Source organism: Eubalaena glacialis, chromosome X (genome assembly GCF_028564815.1).
Source record: "Eubalaena glacialis isolate mEubGla1 chromosome X, mEubGla1.1.hap2.+ XY, whole genome shotgun sequence".
Classification (NCBI taxonomy): domain Eukaryota; kingdom Metazoa; phylum Chordata; class Mammalia; order Artiodactyla; family Balaenidae; genus Eubalaena; species Eubalaena glacialis.
In genome coordinates this window covers 137,811,103-137,830,044 of record NC_083736.1, presented here as the reverse complement: position 1 = coordinate 137,830,044, position 18,942 = coordinate 137,811,103, and the positions used below count along the sequence as shown (strand labels likewise).

General features: G+C 47.7%; 3 protein-coding genes across 7 annotated transcripts in view; 1 reads left to right on the top strand and 2 right to left on the bottom strand.

Moving 5' to 3' along the window:
* F8 (coagulation factor VIII) overlaps window positions 1-18,942 on the top strand; it is a 125,099-nt gene that overhangs the window by 90,819 nt on the left and 15,338 nt on the right. Inside the window, exons 19-23 of one of the 5 annotated variants that reach the window (XM_061178998.1) lie at window positions 1,556-1,672; window positions 2,187-2,258; window positions 3,410-3,495; window positions 6,793-6,948; window positions 10,699-10,942. In XM_061178998.1, the coding sequence (XP_061034981.1) occupies window positions 1,556-1,672; window positions 2,187-2,258; window positions 3,410-3,495; window positions 6,793-6,948; window positions 10,699-10,830 (563 nt within the window). In that variant the 3' untranslated portion in view covers window positions 10,831-10,942. Of the gene's footprint in view, window positions 1-197; window positions 332-1,555; window positions 1,673-2,186; window positions 2,259-3,409; window positions 3,496-6,792; window positions 6,949-10,698; window positions 10,943-16,658; window positions 16,712-18,942 lie in introns of those variants that run through there. The other 4 variants (XR_009698946.1, XM_061178997.1, XM_061179000.1 and 1 more) reach the window with 4 other exon arrangements.
* On the bottom strand, window positions 13,935-15,306 carry F8A1 (coagulation factor VIII associated 1). Its single transcript, XM_061179002.1, has one exon. It carries the CDS (start codon window positions 15,153-15,155, stop codon window positions 14,019-14,021), a length of 1,137 nt encoding a protein of 378 aa, XP_061034985.1. The 5' UTR covers window positions 15,156-15,306; the 3' UTR covers window positions 13,935-14,018.
* On the bottom strand, window positions 16,535-16,997 carry LOC133082408 (histone H2A-Bbd type 2/3). The gene has a single exon (XM_061179003.1). The coding sequence runs from the start codon at window positions 16,877-16,879 to the stop codon at window positions 16,550-16,552; it is 330 nt and encodes a 109-aa protein (XP_061034986.1). The 5' UTR covers window positions 16,880-16,997; the 3' UTR covers window positions 16,535-16,549.

The window sequence follows — 18,942 nt, the reverse complement described above, 5'->3', positions numbered from 1 at the left end:
GGGAGGGGAGGTATGGATGGTGACCTGTGCTTGCACACAGGCTTCTTGGTGGCGGCAGCAGCAGCCTTAGCGTCCCAGGCCCATCTCTGGGGTCCGTGCTGATCGCCGCAGCTTGCGCCCATCTCGAGCTCGTTTAGGCGGTGCTCTGAATCCCCTCTCCTCCCGCACCCCGAAACAATGGTCTCTTGCCTCTTCAGCAGCTCCAGACCTTTTCCCGGACTCCCTTCCGGCTAGCCGTGCGCACTAGCCCCCTTCAGGCTGTGTTCACGCCGCCAACCCCAGTCCTCTCCCTGCGATCCGACCGAAGCCCGAGCCTCAGCTCCCAGCCCCCGCCCACCCCGGCAGGTGAGCGGACAGGCCTCTCGGGCTGGTGAGTGCTGGTCGGCACCGCTCCTCTGTGCGGGAATCTCTCTGCTTTGCCCTCCGCACCCCTGTTGCTGCGCTCTCCTCCGTGGCTCCAAAGCTTCCCCCCTCCGCCACCCGCAGTCTCCGCCCGCGAAGGGCCTTCCTAGTGTGTGGACACCTTTCCTCCTTCCCAGCTCCCTCCCACTGGTGCAGGTCCCGTCCCTATTCTTTTGTCTCTGTTTTTCCTTTTTTCTTTTGCCCTACCCAGGTACATGGGGAGTTTCTTGCCTTTTGGGAAGTCTGAGGTCTTCTGCCAGCGTTCAGTAGGTGTTCTGTAGGAGTTGTTCCACATGTAGATGTATTTCTTATGTATTTGTGGGGGGGAAGGTGATCTCCACATCTTACTCCTCTGCCATCTTGAAGGTCCTCCTACCATACTCTGCTCACTCTTAAGTAATAAACAGTCCTGCAGTCACTGTACATCACAAATATAGTTCAGGTCACAAATTACAATGTCTACTCCAAGCTATTAATCAAAATTCTGAACTTGATTTAAGTTCAATATCTCCTCCTCCAAGTTGGTTGAGTTTTCTGTTTCTCTACCTTATGCTTCCCCCTCCACTCCTGGCTGGTTGCTGATTTGAACCGCAGCGTGGTGAGGGTAGAGGTGAGGGACGGCACCACTGTCTGCACCTGGCAGATATTTCAATCTGACTTTTTTTCTGGTTGGGTACTTTCAGGGGCTCTTCAGAGACTCCCTTTTGGGACCCTCTCTCAGGAAATCCCCTTGACCTGGTTGTTTCCACCTTTATTCTGGATGGTCACTGTGACTGATTCCTCAGCCCCTCAGCATTCACCCTCTAGCTTCTTGCTCCTGGGGTTACTTTACCCCTCAAGGCAGGGAGCCCACATCTCGTCAATGAGAAATACACCTCTGGCTTGGAAAAGCACCGAGAGTGCAGGCCAATCTTTCTCCTGTCTCCACCACCAAAGCATCCCGTCACCCGGTCTCTCCCATTTCCTGGGGTCAGTACTCAATTTCCAGGGTCTCCAGCTGTAGGGGTCACATGCCAAGCACTCTGGGTTTGAGGGGTCCAGGAATGGTGCAACTGACTTGGGTAGATCTCCTTTGATATTCTGCATAAGCCAGTGTATCTTATGCCCATTTGTGTGAAAAGAAATAATTTTTGTTCCTTTTGGTTTTGATAAGGTGTTTTTGAGACAGTGGAAATGCTACCATCCAAAGTTGGAATTTGGCGGATAGAATGTCTTATTGGCGAACACCTGCAAGCTGGGATGAGCACTCTCTTCCTGGTGTACAGCAAGAGTGAGTGGCACCTACCTCTATACCTCTTTCCCCCTTCCTAGGACGGTTGCTTTTGTCAGGAAATGAATACAAGCTCACAGTCATTACCAAATCTAAAATGAATATTGCTGGTAGAAATCATCAGAGTCCTCAGAGGAGGGCAGATATGCTTGAAGCTTTGAACACTTTGACCCTGAAGCTCCAAGAGCAAATTTTGAAACTCAGTTTTGGTTCAGTTACCAAAGATAACTTACAAATATCACTTGGAAGAATTTGAGTTTTAACCCTAAACAAGTAAGAGAACCACTGGTCTACTTATGTATGGACCCTAGTTTCCTCAGCTGCAAAATGTGAGTAGTACTAGCACCTACCTGTTGGAGTGAATTAAATGATATAGTACAATAAAATATTTAGTACGGTTCTTGGCACATAGTAAACACTAAAACATATGAGCATTTGTTGGTGTTCTCATTGACTTGCATTTGTGAAGCTATATTTTCTGCACTTCTATTGTGCTCCCTTCATGTGATTTCAGAATGTCAGACTCCACTGGGAATGGCTTCTGGACGCATTAGAGATTTTCAGATTACAGCTTCAGGACAATATGGTAAATACTATTCCTTTCTCTTAAAGCACTGGGCTGATTATATCTTTTTTATTTCTATTGGAAAGATTCAGATAACCAATCCGTCTCCATGGTGCCTTTCAAATCTACTTTCTCTTCTCCATTTCCCAGTGTGAGCATCTTAATTCAGGCCATCATCACTTCTCACCTGAGTAACGCCACTGCCGCCTTAAATGTCCTGCCTGCCTTCCATATGGCTTCCCTTGAGTCCATTCTCATCACTGTAGCAAGAAGCTACATTTTTCTGTGAGCAGTGATAGAAAGCCTGAACTGGATCTAGAGAGAGTTCTCAAACTACAGCCCGCAGGCCACATCCAGCCCATCACTTGATTTTGTATGGCCTTCAAGCTAAGAATCATTTTTCTATTCTTAAATGATTGGGGAAAAAAACAAAAGAAGAAGAATATTTCATGACATGTGAAAATTATATGAAATTCTAATTTCACTGTCCATAAAGAAGCCACACTCTTTCATTTCCAATCATCTGTGGTCGCTTTTGCTCTACAACAGCATTTAAGTAATTGCAACAAAGACCAGATGATCTGCAAAGGTTAAATTATTTACAGAAAAAAGTTGGCCAAACTCTGTTTTAGAGGGAAAAAATTGCATTTGAAAAAGAGGCTTGAAAAACAAACAAACAAATTGCTGGAGGAATTACCAAATTGTAAGGCCACTTTGAAAAAAAAAAAAAAGAAAGAAAAAAAAAAGAAAAAGAGGCTTGAAAGTTATATACTAAAATAGTATTATTTTTCTCTGGGTGGAAGTATGGTGTTTTTTACTTCTTTTATTTTTATTTTTACTTATGTTTTATTTTTATATTTTATTTTCTAATTTTTCTCCAGTGAACATACATTATGTAATAAAGAAATAATAATATTACTTGTTAGTGATGGTAACACATTCCAGTATTAGCTAACTAGAGGTACTAACAATCAACAAAATGATTAAATTTTAGAAAATACAATGGACAACAAGGACAAGCCAAACACTTTGGTAGTCACTGATACTAACATGCTTTATGCCTTTAACTTCTCCACAGCTAGGATTAACCTTTCTCAAAAGAGTAATTTTATTCCTAAGTGTCTAGGACCAACCCAGCTGAATCTAATCTCTCTCCCCTTTCTTGGGCAAAGGACAGTGGGCCCCAAAGCTGGCCAGACTTCATTATTCTGGATCAATCAATGCCTGGAGCACCAAGGACCCCTTTTCCTGGATCAAGGTTAGAAAATGCATCGCATTCCATCACATCACACATTCTTCTTGCAAGCTCAAAGCATTTTATATCTCCTTTATACCGAAGTCATTTTCATCAAACTCCATGTAATAGACGAGGAAAGAACTGAAGAATAGAGTGGCTTATGATTTGTACCAAAAGAGGAATGAAAGACTCAGGAATAGAACTGAGTACACTGTGTTTTTAATCTTTCTGTTGGGATTAGAATCTCTGAATATTTTCTATAACACTGAACTTACCACCTCCCAAGACTGTATTCTATCTTTAGATGCCTTCAACTGCCTAGATGTCCTGGAGTCCTCCAGTCCCTCCATTTTAATACAAAAACAAATGGCTCAATCCCCCATCCCACAAGCCAAGAAAATGTGGCTTCTTCATTTTCTAAAACTGAATCTGTCTTCTTCACAATTTCTACACCACCGAGTAGTAAGAAACACCTACTGAAGTTAGTCCGATCTGATAAACCAACTTGGAGCCATAACTGAAAGTGTCCTAGATTAACTCAATTTCTTTTTAAATGACCCAGTCTTTCATATTTTGTCACTTCCCCATTTCCTCTGGAGCAGCGCTGTCCAATAGAAATGTAATGTGACCCACAAATGCAAACCACACATGTAATTTTACATTTTCTAGTAGCTGCATTAAGAAAGGAACACGTGAAAATCATTTTAATAATACATTTTCTTGGGAATTCCCTGGTGGTCCAGTGGTTAGGACTCTGCGCTTTCACGTCCGAGGGCCTGGGTTCAATCCCTGGTCGGGGAACTAAGATCCCGCAAGCTACACGGCACAGCCAAAAAAATAACAATAATAATAATACATTTTCTTTAACCCAAAATATCCAAAAATATTTTCATGTCAACATGTGATCAGTCAGGACTAATTTACACATGTTTTACCACCTACTTCCCCCACCTGCATCCTCTTCTCATAGTCCATCAGCTTTCATCTTCTTCTCAGTCAGCTGAGGAAATTCCCCTACATACCTTCCTCCTTTGCAAGATTGCATCTGCTCTCCTATTTTCCCTGAGGTTAAAATGATAAATAGGGGACTTCCCTGGTGATGTAGTGGTTAAGAATCCGCCTGTCAATGCAGGGGACACGGGTTCGAGCCCTGGTCTGGGAAGATCCCACATGCCGCGGAGCAACTGGGCCCGTGAGCCACAACTACTGAGCCTGCGCGTCTGGAGCCTTTGGTCCGGGAAGATCACACATGCGGCGGAGCAGCTAAGCCCGTGCGCCACAACCACTGAGCCTGCGCTCTAGCGCCCACGTGCCACAGCTACTGAGCCTGTGCACCACAACTACTGAAGCCCGCGCGCCTAGAGCCCGTGCTCTGCGACAAGAAGCCACCACAATGAGAAGCCCACGCACCACAACAAAGAGTAGCCCCCGCTCACCGCAACTGGAGAAAGCCCGCGCGCAGCCACAAAGACCCACCACAGCCAAAGATAAATTAATTAATTAATTTAAAAAAATAAAATAAAATAAAATAATAAATAGGGATCAGGGAAAGATGAGCTAGCTTACCAGCAAGCAGACGCAAAGAGCACATTATGACTCAATGTGAGCTGACTGTTCGCTAATTCCTAAGTATTGTTTTTGTTTGTGAAGCTGCCAGACCAGATGCTCTCACCTTGTGTTTCTGTGGTTATCACTTTCAACTTTATACGTATCACCGCATAGTGGACATTTTAATCTATTTGGCTGCCCTGCATCTGTTCTATGTATTTCCTTTTTGTAATAGCATCCTCATTTCTATTTGGGGAAATCTATCTGCCTCACTGGATGCAATCTGATGAGACTAGTAAACAGAGCACCTTTTCCAAGCGTAGCGAAAGAACCCTGAGTGATACAGCCCATTAAATTTCCACTTCCTAGATTTGGCCATTGTTCCAGCTTGCCAAGCTCTGTCTCCCAAAGTATTCTCTAGTCTTCCCAGTTTCACACAGTTTACTGACTTGATCAGTAAACTTTTTTATACTTTATCAAAATCATGATCAAAATATTAAAGTATCCAGGGCTTCCTTACTATGTACTGAAAACAAATCAAGCGATTAAATCCCTACCACAACGTTTGATATTATCATCTTCATTTCAGATAAGAAAGGTGAAGCACAGAAAAGTTAAATAACTTGTCCCATGTCACAAAGCCAATAAGTGGCATAAACAACTGAAAATACTGGGTACAAAATCATGACTTATGTTGAACTGTACTGTTTCTTTGTGTAGCTGTAAACAAATAAAACATATATATAATATATAGTCTGTTTCCCCAACTCAAATTTAAGTTCCATGAGCGCAGGACTCTTTTTTTAATTGTTCACGACTCTATTCCCAGTACCTAGAACAGTGCTTGACACATAACAAATGCTAAAAATATATTCTTTGAATGAATGAATGTATGTATAGATGGAGCTTACAGTCAACTGAAAAAGATAGTCATTAAGCACAAGAGTCATGACCAGTCCAATCTGAGTGTGCCAGGCATCTGGGAGAAGTTAAGTTTGACTGGCTTGTTAGGGCAGTAACAGATGTCAAAATTCCTGTAATAGCTACTGCCTTGTAATGCTTGCGTGACCCATGCCCCCCTCTTTAAGACCCACTGTTATTCACTCATTCCAAAATATGTGCTAAGCATCCGTATTATATCAGATGCCACGTTAGATGCTGGGGCTAGAGAGAATATAAAAGCTAACAGGTATTAACTGTTTAGTATGTGCCAGCAGTGAACTCAGCACATGTAATGTATTGTATTAACTCTTTAATCCTCTGGTAACCTTTTGAGATAAATGCCATTATTCCCTCCACTTTACAGATAAGGAAATTGAGACATAGAGAGGTTAGGTGACTCAGACAGGTTTACTGCATTAAGGATCTCAGTCTAACAAGGAAGGCAAAAAGCAAAGAAAACTTTACAATGTGGTGCAATAATTTACTATAATGAAATAATATATAAAGTGAAATGGAAACATAGAAGAAGCCGCACTAAATTTGTGCAGCACAAAGGATGTGTGTAGAGGAAATTGGGGCTCAATGATGTGGAAGTGATTTCCTTTGTCAGGAAGTAGTCTGGGAACTCAATGAGCACATTTCCTATGCGTTCCCATCATTTATTCCACAGCTTCACATGCATCCACATTTCAACATTGGTCTCTGTTTCACCTGCACCTCCAAGGTAATACTGGGTGTATCTGTATCGATGTAGATACTTCTTAAGCTGATAAATGATTTCAGAAGGTGGTACATACATTTAAAATAAAGGGTTGTTTTCATCTGTAGGTGGATCTCTTGGCACCAATGATTATTCACAGCATCATGACCCAGGGTGCCCGTCAGAAGTTCTCCAGCCTCTACATCTCTCAGTTTATCATCATGTATAGCCTTGATGGAAAGCAGTGGCGGAGTTATCGAGGGAATTCCACTGGGACCTTAATGGTATGTAATTAGTCCTTTTAAGAGAATGCATGAATCTTTTAAAGAGCTTTTGACAGATTTCAGGTATGGAACAAACACTCATAGCTTCTACAAATTTAACCCCCCAAAAAAGAATTTTCCACTCATGGGCAATAGGAGTGATTATGGACATATGGACAAAAAAGTGGTAGCATCAAGGATCTCATAGGTAATAGAAATGAACAGGTGCTCTATTGAGAGAAACGTGATTCCTGACTGGGTGGATTGATAAGATTGTCAGTTTGCTTATGGATATTCTAGGTTTGAAGTGACAAAAGGGCAAAAGGGCTCAAAACCTAGCTTCATCATCTACTCTTCCCTCACTCTTGCGCCCCCTGATGGACAGCCACACATCCAGCCAACTCTTCCTTGGTAACACCTCTCCCATCTCTTCTGTTTCATTTATACAGTTGTTACTACAGCCCGAGGCCCCATCACCTCACACTTGATGTATTATGTTACATTCCTAACTAGTCTTCTCCTGTTTCTAGTCTCTTCTCTAATAAAAGCTGCACATCATTTTTGGGATCATACTATCAGTCCCCTGCCTAAACCTTTCAATGTCTCCGTCTTGTCTTCAGAATAAGGTTCAAATCCTAAAATGGCCCCATGCAAGATGACTTGTTTGCCCCTTCAGATCCGTTTTCCTGCTTCGCTACCGCGCCTCTTCTTCTGTGAGCCTGGCATGTGTGGAATATCAGGGTATTTCTTCTCTTGGCTTCCTCCTTGTAGAGGAGTTGGCTGTAACTCTCCACTGAAGGTCACTGCTCCCCTCAAAGTGGCTTTCTCTACATGTTCCAGTTACTATCGCTGAGTTGCCAATGACCCCAAAACTTAGCGTCATAAGAAAAAACCATTTTCTTCTGTTCTTGGATTCTGTGGGTCAGGACTTTGAACAGGGCACAGCAGGGATGGCCTGTCTCTCTGCTCCATAATATCTGGGGCCTCAGCTGGGAAGATGCGACAGCTGGGAGCTGGAATCATTTGGAAGCATCTTTACTTGTATGTCTGGTGGTTGGTGCTGAGTGACCTCTGGGGCTGTTGACTGAAGTAGCTTCTCCTAGCATGACTGTCTCAAGGCATCTTAGGGACTCCAGCATGACTGTCCCAGCTAGCAAGGTGGAGATGACATCACCTTTTCTGATTTAGTCTTTTAAGTCATGTAGTATCACTTCCAATACATTCTGTTGGTTATAAGCAGGTCACACATCCACCCACGTTCAAGGGGAAGGGGCCTAGACCCCACTTCTCAATGGGAGGAATGTACAGAATTTCTGCTCATTTTGTCTACCTAATCTTCTCCTCATCCTTCCAGGCCTAGGGATGGCAGTACCCTGCCCCCACCTTCTTAACTAGTACCTTTATTAACCTTTCCTCAAATTATACGAGTTTTAGTGTTCCATGTTTCTTGCTGGAACCCTGCCTCATACAGTAATTGGTGCCAAAAGTAGCCCCAGGAAACAGACCTTCAAAAGGGAATTCTAGGATTATGTTGCTAATATAGTCAAGGAACACAGGTATAATTCCTTGCTTGGGGAGAAGACTGGATGCTGAGTAACCTATGACATGTGGTGGCATCACAATTTCTCAGATTATCACCAGTGATACAATGGGATGAGTTACAGATGGTGAGGAGGACATTGGGAGATTAAATTGACAGTGGCATTTAGTTGCTATGGCAACAAGTTTAGCATACCTGATTGTAGAGTGACCTGTCTTCTTTTTATGGCCCTTCTCTTTACGGCATACATAGGGAAAAAAAAAATTAAATGTTATGAATATATGCAAAGAACACCCATGAACATACATAGAGAATCAGGATGCATCCATGGAGCTCTGGAGGAGCCTTCCATGTCCTGTGGTTATAGGCAGATACTTGGACTTAATATCAAATCTAGGAGCTGAGCATGTGAACTGCAGAGTCGCAGTGATAATTAAATGGTCAGTCCCACCAGGCCTATTATGCTAAGGTAAGGGCACTGGTGGAAAGGAATGGAACTCTGAGACCAGGGATGGGTACATTGTTTTTTAATTGACTGTGCCGCACAGCATGCAGGATGTTAGCTCCCCGACCAGGGATCCAACCCGTGCCTCCTGTAGTGGAAGCCTGGAGTCTTAACCACTAAACCACCAGGGAAGTCCCGGGATGGGTACATGTAGGCAGACATGCATGAGGCTGAGAACTGCAAACCTCCAAATTGCCCTGAACCTCCTTTGCCTGAAGAGGCAACCCTTCCCCAGTCTCTGAAGCAGTCATCCATGCTCTGCATACAAGTTTCTCAGTGACTACACCTTGAATAGTTGCTTCCCAAGCCAGTGGCTAGTCTCCTTAGGGCCCCTGTTTGGCCACTACAAAAGCCAGACGAGTCATGGAAAAATGACAGATCATCACAAATGTAATCAGGTGGTGATGACAAAAACCCTGCAGTTCCAGGTGTAGTATCTCCTCTGGAGCACATTAACACAGCCCCAGGCACCTGATATGGAACTACAGACCTGGAAAATGCTTTCTTCTTCATTTCCATTGACAACCAAAATCAGAATAGATTTGCATTTACGAAGCAGGAACAAGAGTATTAACTTTACTGTCCATGCCTCAAGGCAATGCCACTTCCCTTGTTCCTTATCATAATATAGACCCTAGGGACCCCAAACATCTTGACATCCCACAGAACACCATACTGGTCCATTACATGGATGACATTATGCTGATAGGACCTGGTAAACAGGAAATAGTAATCTAAATGCCTTTGTGATTAATACACGCACACACAGACACACACACACAGACACATATACAAACACATAAATATTATATATTGTGTTGTCAACTAAAAGAAAAATACACAACGTGAGAGCTGTGAATCAAGTTTTATTCAGGGTCTTACTGATGACTATAGCCTGGGAGACGGCCTCTCAGATGGCTCTGAGGGACTGCTCCAAAGGGGTTGGGGGGAGGCTAGTTTACATATGACTTTTTTGTTAAGGAATACATGCAGTCAAGCATACATCTTGGTAAAATATTACTGCTATTCACAAAGAACAGATACCTCAAGTTCACGATTATAGTGTTTTTCTATGTATGGGAAGATGCAAGAAGCAGGGTTCATTAAAATTCTTCCTGAAATGCATATTAACTACCTAACGGCCTGTTCGTCCAAAGCACAGAGCATCCTGTTATCATCTTTAATTTCCTGTCTAAAGCACAGAGTGCTTCAGCCTGTTATCCCATTCATCTCTTCCTCTGAACACCAAGTGTACTACTGTCCATCAGCGGCTGCAGCAGATTAGTCTCTGTAGACTTGGATGGTGACCAAAATGCTCTTTGCTCTTTTGTTTGCAGTGTGATATATATGTATAGATATAGATATATTAGCATATGTTTACTAAATATTAGCAGATCTTGCTTCTGACTTTAATGGGAATGGATCCCATATTTTGCTGTTTAACATGCTGTTTCAAATATTTTTATCATATTTAAAGTTTCTTGCTACTCCTACTTTATTTGGAATGGCTGTAGAATTTCATCAAATGCTTTCTCAGCATCTTGGATATGATCACATTTCTTCTCTTTGCTATTGTCAGATTATACTCACACTCAATGGTGGGCTGGCAAATGTTTAACAACCAGCTCTGGGGCAAAGTGGGGGGCAGTCAGCACAAAGGCCTTTATTTGTAGTGTTTGCTGATTTCCATGACGTAAATAAATATTCCCATCACACCTGATTTCAGGCTGCTGACATAATGTCATTGAATGCAGAGTTGGGAGCAGACGCCCACGACTGGCTCTCACAAGCCAGTCCTAGCTGGGGCTCCAGCACAACGTGGTGCTGCATTCCTGGGAGAACTGCCCTTAAGTCATAGTGTATCCGTCATTTAAAGTTTAGCTGGATCCAATTTGCTAACATTTTGTTTAGAATTTTTCTATCTGTACCAATCAATAAAGTTGTTTTACCTCTTTGGGGGGCTGTATTTATCAGGCTTTGGCATTAGAGTTATACTAACCTTGAAAATAGTGTAAAGGCTTCCATCTTTTTCCATTAAACTATTGCTGTAGAATAGTTTAATTAATGTAGTAATCATCTGTTTAATGAACATTGGATGGAAAAGCCACTGTGCCTCGTTTAGTGGTAGATACTTGAACTATCTTTTCCGTTCCTTATCTGATTACTGGCATTCTCATTTTCTGTTACCTATAGTTAATTGCTGTAAATGTGTACATTAAAGTTCTATCTCCTTTCCCATGCCATATATCTTTACCTACATACACACATGTATCTCTCTTTTTCCCCCTTTATCAGAGTTGGTGAGTGTTTATCTGTTCTATTGGATTTTCAAAGAATCAACTCTTGGTCTTAAAATCAAACATAGATTCGAAGGTGTTGTTTTCTAATTCATTAATTTCTGTTTAAAATTTTTTAAATTCACTTTCATTTATTTTCTTGTTTCTTAGAATCTGGAGTTAAATGACTAGTTCATTTATTTTCAGTCTTTCTTGTTCAGTGACAAAGATAAAACAGTTATTAACTACCCTCATGAGGGTCATTCCTTTAAGAGTTGTTGAGTAACTACTATGTTCTGGGTTCTAGTGAAGGGCTGCACAAGCTAGAGCCCATGGGCTTGGACTGCAGCCTGCTTTTGCAAGGACTGGGAGTGAAGAATGGTTTTCACATGTTTAAAGTTTCAAAAACAAACAAACAAGGAAGATTATGTGGTGTGAAAAGACTGAAATATTTCCCTCTCCTCCTTTACAGAAAGTGTTTGTGGACTGCTGGTCTAGTCTAACGGCAGTAGAGATGCCGAGACAGTTCACGTTAAGCAGAACCCTTCTATACCAGAGCTTTGCCCAATTTACAAATTTCAGTCTTAGTCATCTTCCTCCAGTACAGTGGTTCTCAAATGATTTAATATCTTTGTACCATTCACATACAAAATATTTTTTCATAAGCAACATTTCTCATCATAGAAGTCCCTCATAAAGGGGAGCCCAAGCACCCTTTCAGGAGCATTGCTTCACTGCCACTATTTTCAATATTCCAAAATATTTTGAATGTTAATTTTGAATCGTCAATGAACATTTCAATGATGCAGATCTTTCCCTCTGGTTTTCAAGTTAAAAAGAACACTAATCATGTCCTGTCAACATAAGTTGATATATAGCAAGAGATTTCTGTCAAAATCACTGAAATGTGGCCTTGGCCCAGCTCTCCGTGCTACGAAGTTTCTGAGGGAGATACATAAATGAACCAATGGCAAACGGAAAAAAGTTTTTAGCGTTTTCTATAGTTATGCTTGTATACCCAATACCAGGCTCTCTGGTACTCCCTCCCCCCACGTCCTCAAAGCAAGGAGTTGAGACCAGAGGTCTAAGGAGGCTTTTCCTTGCGCCCAAACCCAAATGCTGTCACCAGCCACAGCCCATAATTCCGAAGCACTCCTGTCACGAGGACAGTAAGGAAGGCGGCCAGGGCTGCAGCCCAGGCTGACAGGAGTGTACCAGAAAAAGCAAAAGCACAAGGGAGCGAGCACCCTTACCACTTCGGCAACAAGCTGCACTAGGCCTTTAGGGCTCGGAAAGACCCTTCCCGGCAGCCAAGTGAGAGCGCAGGAAGGGTGGCCGAATCTGTCCCAAACGGGCCTCCCCTACACTTCCTTAGCCACTGCTTCCACACTGCTGAAACAGAAGTAGAAAAGAATACCCTAAAAGTCCCATCCATTTGGGGACACTTAACCCATAGTGACAACACTCCACATATTCCCCCTCCCCCCCCAAATACACAAAACCAAGATCTGTTCCCAAACTGTGTCCTTAAATCTCACCTCAAAAGATTAGTGCTGTCTACAACTTCAGCCTAAAGGATGCGTTTTCCCAAGCCGAATGAATGAGAATGAGATTATATTCTGAAGAGTTCCTACCATCACTCTCAACACTAAAGAAAATAAAATTGAATTTGAGAAAACAGCTAAGTCGGTTTGCATGCAACGTTTGGACCAAAACGCCTTGGAAATTTAGTGTTTAAAAATGGAACGCCATCCTGCTTTTGGGGAACAAGGGCACAGTCTGGCATACACACGATCACACAATACCAAAGCAGCGTGCTGATTTTACACATTTGAGTTAACTAAGATTTGTAGAAGGATCCGCACTACAAATAAAAGCTGCCACGTGGACTACCCGCACCTCTCGAAACGGAGCCAGAACTGAAAACTCCAATGCACAGCTTACACCTCTGCTCTGGAGCCCACCCCGCCCTCACCCTCACCCCCACTCCCACCGCGCTCGCTCTGCACCGAACACATTCGCACTGCAGCTGAGAAAGGACCACATCGCAAATGACCTCTGTAGATTCATAGGCACACTGTCCATTTCGAATGAACGAATCCATCTTGGAGCTAAAAGGGAGCTATCTGCTTCCGCTTGCCGCCTCCTGCCAGGGAGATAAGCTATTCCCATTTCACAGATGAGGTAAATCCGAACCACAAGCTAGGAGGGTCAGAATGGCTTTATCATGGACTGAGGGCTGGAGCGACAACAGCCTAGTACTCAATCCAGTGATTCCCACGAACACGTACGGGGCGCGTGAAACACAGGGGGAACTGGGCGATCACGCAGGCGGACATCGAAATACGCTAAGCAATCAGTCACCGTGAAAAAATCATGCAGCTTAAGTAGCGAGCCAGAGCTGTGCAAATGAATCCTCAGTCGGAAAGAAGGACGCGGGGGGAGGGGAGCCTTGCGGGGGAAGAGGGGTGGGTGGGGACAGTTGGGTGAAAACAGAAGAGGAAAGGGGGCGGAAGGGGCTCTCATGGTTCTGTTGCCGTTTCTGGGGAAGAGAATCGGAGACTCTACTCCGATTCTACCATATGGTTTCTTTTCTGCCACTATTGTGGAAACAACGTAACTTGTAGTCAACCACATTCCTCTGGTGGCAACAGGGGTAAGATACACTGCAAAGGCAGAAGCGCCGGGTCAACGCCTCTTGTGTCCCCGTAAACGCGCAGGCGGGTGCGTGAGGTTCGGGGCCAGGCACAGAGTCGCTGGGAGTGACTCATCAGATCCCCTGGCCCGACGGGGAGATGGTTTCCTGCAGAACGAGGTGCAGGAGGTGGTTCTGCTCGGCGCTCAACAGGGGCCACATCTCCACCTGCAGCGACTTGACGGCTTCCGTGTCCTTCTCGTGGGTGGCCATGACCAAGGACTGCAGCAGCAGGAAGAGCTCCTCGGGAAGCGGGCCGCTGCCGTCCTGCCCGTGGCCGTCGAAGGCCTCCCAGGAGTACTTCTCCAGGGTGTGCGCGTGCTCCGGCAGCAGCTTGGCGGGCGGCGGCTGCAGGAGCAGCAGCAGCAGCACGCGGGACACCTCGCAGCGGACCAGCACGTCGGCGAAGGCGCCCAGCGCGGCGGGGGAGGGCGCGGCCGCGGAGCCCGCGCCGGGCGGGAGCAGCGCGAGCGGTGGGGCGGAGGCCGCGCCGGCCCCGGGCTGCGGCCCCGGCAGCTTGGGCTGCGGCTGCGGCGGGGGCTGCGGCCCCGGCGGCGGCAGCGGGTGGGCGCCGTGCTCCAGCGCCAGGCGCTGCATGCGCGTGAAGAGCGCCAGGGCGCCGCTGTAGTCGCGCGCCAGCAGCTGGCAGGACGCGGCGTCGCCGAGCGCCTGCAGGGCGGCCAGGGGCAGCTGGGGCAGCTGCAGCTGCGCGGCGCGTTGGAAGTGGCCGGCGGCGGCGGCCGGCTGGCCCAGGTCGCGCAGGGCGGCCGCCAGCTCGAGGCAGAGCGCGGCGGCGGCAGCCGGCTGGCCTAGCTCCAGGTGCAGGCGCACGGCGGCGCCCAGGGCGGCGGCGGCGGCCTGCAGCGGCTCCCCGTAGGCGGCGGGGCAGGCCAAGCGCTGGCGCGCGTCGCGCTCCTGCCGCAGGAAGAGGCGCGCGGCCTCGGTCAGCGCCAGCGCCTCCCCGGGCCCGTGGAAGAGCGCCTGCTGGCAGCGGGCCACGGCCAGCTGGCACCAGGCCGCGTACGGCAGGCACTCCTGGGCGCGCAGCTCGCGCCCCAGCTGGCTGAACTGCTCGCCGGCCTCCGCCACGTTCGGCTTCCGCAGGAACCGCTTCTTCAGCTTGTTGCACACCTGGCGGTAGCGCGCCAGGAAGTCCCCGGCCTCAGGCCCGGGGCCCGAACCGCCGCCCAGGCCGGCCGCGGAAGCCGCCATGTTCGCCGCCTAGGCACTTCCGGGCGCGCTGACGCGAGTGGGCGCAAGTGCTGGGCGACGGCGGCGGGCTGAGACGCGCACTGCGTCGGGCTCCGGCCCACCGCGCCACCGTGCCGGCTCGGCCGCCCGGAGCTCTCGTCTCCCTGGTGATATACAAAATAGCAAGCGCGGAGGCCCGTCCGGGACTGGCTGCGGGTGGCGTATGCAAATCGAGGGCCCTGGGGCGGGGCGGGGCCTGGCCCGCCGTCCGGGGTTCCGTGAGCAGACCAAGGGTGCTGGGGCGGGGCCTGGCTGGGCGCCCCCTGTTGCTAGGTGACAGCTTTTTTAAAAAAAATTTATTTATTTTATTTATTTATTTTTGGCAGTGTTGGGTCTTTGTTGCTCTGCGGGGGCTTTCTCTAGTTGCGGCGAGCGGGGGCTACTCTTCCTTGCCGTGCGCGGGCTTCTCATTGCGGTGGCTTCTCTTGTTGTGGAGCACGGCTTCTAGGCGCGCGGGCTTCAGTAGTTGTGGCACACGGGCTCAGTAGTTGTGGCTCTCGGGCTCTAGAGCACAGGCTCAGTAGTTGTGGCGCACGGCCTTCCTTGCTCCGCGGCATGTGGGATCTTCCCAGACCAGGGCTCCAACCGGTAGGTGACAGCTTGTTTACGCAGGTTGCCAAGCAGGGCATCTCTTGGCATCTCTAGGGGAACACAACCAAAAACTCTTGACCCGGCGTGACCCTAATTCCGACTTTGCCTATGTGTTGATTGTGTCCCGCCCACCCCAATCCCCATCACGCCTCAATCTTCCCGGCAAAGCCCCTGCCCCGTGGGAGTCCATGCCAAGCGCTCTGTCCACCCACCCCTGCATCCCGCACCCAGGGCGGTCGGTCGCCTTGGCACCTTCACCCTATCACGACGCCGCCCTCACGGTGTCGAGCACCGCCGCAAGGAACCCCGTCCCTCTGGGGACTTTGGCCTGGCTCCGACTTGCTCAGAGCCAGCGGGGGAGCCTTCCGTTGTCCGGCCTCACCCCAGGCCCCAGTCCGCCCCCACCCCCGCCGCAGCCAGCCTCTCCCACCCAGGGCCACCCCATGCACTGTCACCGTGAGAGACCGCTCCTCTCTGTCTGTCACCCCCGACTCCACCCCACCCCCCAACTCCGGCCAGACCCCCGCCCTCCATCCCTCCGACGAGGGGTGTCCCACCACCAGCACCTCCCACGCCAAGTGAGTGAAGCACGCGCAGGGCGTCTCTTGAAACACTTTATTGACTCGCAATGACTGTGCCCAAGGGGGCGGGCAGGCCGGGGCTGCCCGGGCTGTGCGGTCGGTCGGTGAGCGGGCCTGGCGCCTGACGGCCGCGCCCTCCCCCGCCCCCCCCCGGGGGCCGGGGACCCAGGTGTCGTTGGGCAGCTAGTGCTGGGCCGGGGCCACCTGGGAGATGGTGCTGGTGCTGAAGAAGCCGCTGAGCAGCGCGTTGTTGCGGGCCGCCACGTCCACCAGCTCCGGAGTGAGGCGCCTCCTGCCGCTGTTCTGGGCCTCATGGCCCGCCGGCTCCAGGACCCTGGCCGTCAGGTACTGGATGATGGCCACTAGGGAGACGGGTGCGGACGAGCTCAGGCGCTGGGCGTAGTGGCCCTCCCGCAGGAGGCGCTCCATGTGGCTCACGGAGCAGGACCGCTCGGCTCGGGCGGTGCGGGAGCGGCGACCGGGTGACCCTCCACGGCCCCTCTTCCCCGGCATGCTGGCCGTTGGGCAGCTTTCTGCGGCGGCCTCGCTCTGCGGTGCGCTGGGATGAGGTGCGGCGGGATGAGGGGCGGTCGGTTGTGCCTGCTGGTCCCAACATCTCCAGACAACCGGTGTTCTCAGGCCCCTACTCCGTATCCTAGCGACCACAGGCCGGGCCCTCATTGGTGGGGGGGGGAGCACGCCCCGTAACACGTAGACCCTGTGAGGTCACTGCTTTCCCATAACCCCTCCCCCACCCCACCTCACCCCGCCCCCACCCCCACCGCCGGGGTCCTGGGCCTGCAACGAAATGGCGCTGGCAGGACCCTGCTCGGCGTGCTCGCTGGACCCCGTCTTTGGTGGAACTCTCACTGTCCACCGCACGGGAACTTTGTACAGAGAAGGCAGCTAATGGCGGACCATCCAGGGGCACCAAGTATACACTGGCGGTGCTGGGCCACCATCACGACTATATATCTACTTCCAAGACGTTGGCACCAGCCCAAAGAGAAACCTCTGTACCCGCCAGGCAGTCACTCCCCACTGCCCCTCCTGCAGTGTCCCCCACCCCACCCCACCCCACCCCCCATAGTCCCCAGGCAACCACTCATCTGCTTCCTGTGCACAGACATTTGCCTGCTCTGGAGACTTCCTAGAGATGGAAGCAGACAATAAATAGGTGGCCTTTTGTGTCCGGCTGCTTTCACTTATGTTTGCATTAGGCTTCATCCACGCGGTAGCACCAATCAGCACTTCATGCCTTTTCCTGGCTGAATAATATTCCAATGCGTGGCTAGACCACACATGTTGTGTATCCGCTCAGCAGCTGATGTACATTTGGGTGACTTCCACCTTGTGCCTGTTGGGCATAGTGCTGTGGTGAACATTCCTGTGCAGGGTTCTGCTTGAATGCCTGTTTTCAACTCATTTGGGTTTACAACCCATGGGATAGATCTATGGGTTTATTTCTGGACTCGTAGTTCTACTCCACTGATCTATGTGTCTATCCTTATGCTAGTGCCACATAGTTTTGATAACTGTAGCTTTGGACTAAGTTTTGAAATAGGGAAGTGTGAGTCCTCCAACTTTTTTCTTCTTTTCCAAGATTATTTTGGCTATTCAAGGTCACTTGAAATTCCGTATGCATTTAGGATTGGCTTTTACATTTCTGTAAAACAGAGCATTGCGATTTCCATAGGGATTGCATTAAATCTCTAGACAACTTTGGGTGGGATTGCCGTCTTAAAAATATTAAGTCTTCCAGTCCACAAAATCTGCTATCTTTCCTTTTTTTTTTTTTTTAAGTTCATCATTAACTTCTTTCAGCAGTGCTTTGTAGTTTTCGGTGCACAAGGCTTGCACCTCCTTGGCTAAATTTATCCCTGTGTATTTTATTCCTTTTGATGTTGTCTGAAATAGAACTGTTGTCAATTTCATTTTGGATTTTTTTTTTAATTGCTAGGATATGGATACACAACAGATTTTTGTGTGTTGATCTTGTATACTGCAACTTGGTTGAATTCGTTTGTTAACTCTAATAGTGTTTTGTGGATTCTTTAGGGTTTCCTATACAGAAGAGTATGTCATCTGAGAATAGAAGTAGTTTAACTTCCTTTCCAACTTGGATGCTTTTCATTTCTTTTTCTTGCCTCATTGCTCTGACTAGGACTTCCATTACAGTCTTGAGTAGAAGCACTGAAAGCAAGCATTCTTCTCTTGTTCCTGATGTTAGGGGAAATGCTTCCAGTCTTCCACCGTTGAGTATGACATTAGCTAGGGTATTTCATAAATGCCAATTATTTTGTTGAGGAATTTCCCTTCTATTCTTAGTTTGCTGGGTGTATTTTTGTTTGTTTTTTAATCATGAAAAGTTGTTAGATTTTATTGAATGCTTTTTCTGCATAACTAAGATGATCATGAGGGTGTTTTCCCCCTTCATTTTATCAATGTGGTTTTGATTAATCAGTTTTCTTATGTTGAGCCATCCTTGCATTCCTGGGATAATTCCTATTTGGACATGGAATGTAATATTTATAATATGCTGCTGGATTCAGCTTGCTAGAATTCTTCTGAGGATT

What these genes read in the sequence shown, in the direction of transcription:
- F8A1 (XM_061179002.1), bottom strand. Translation starts at nt 15,155, where the DNA reads ATGGCGGCTTCCGCGGCCGGCCTGGGCGGCGGTTCGGGCCCCGGGCCT.
- LOC133082408 (XM_061179003.1), bottom strand. Translation starts at nt 16,879, where the DNA reads ATGCCGGGGAAGAGGGGCCGTGGAGGGTCACCCGGTCGCCGCTCCCGC.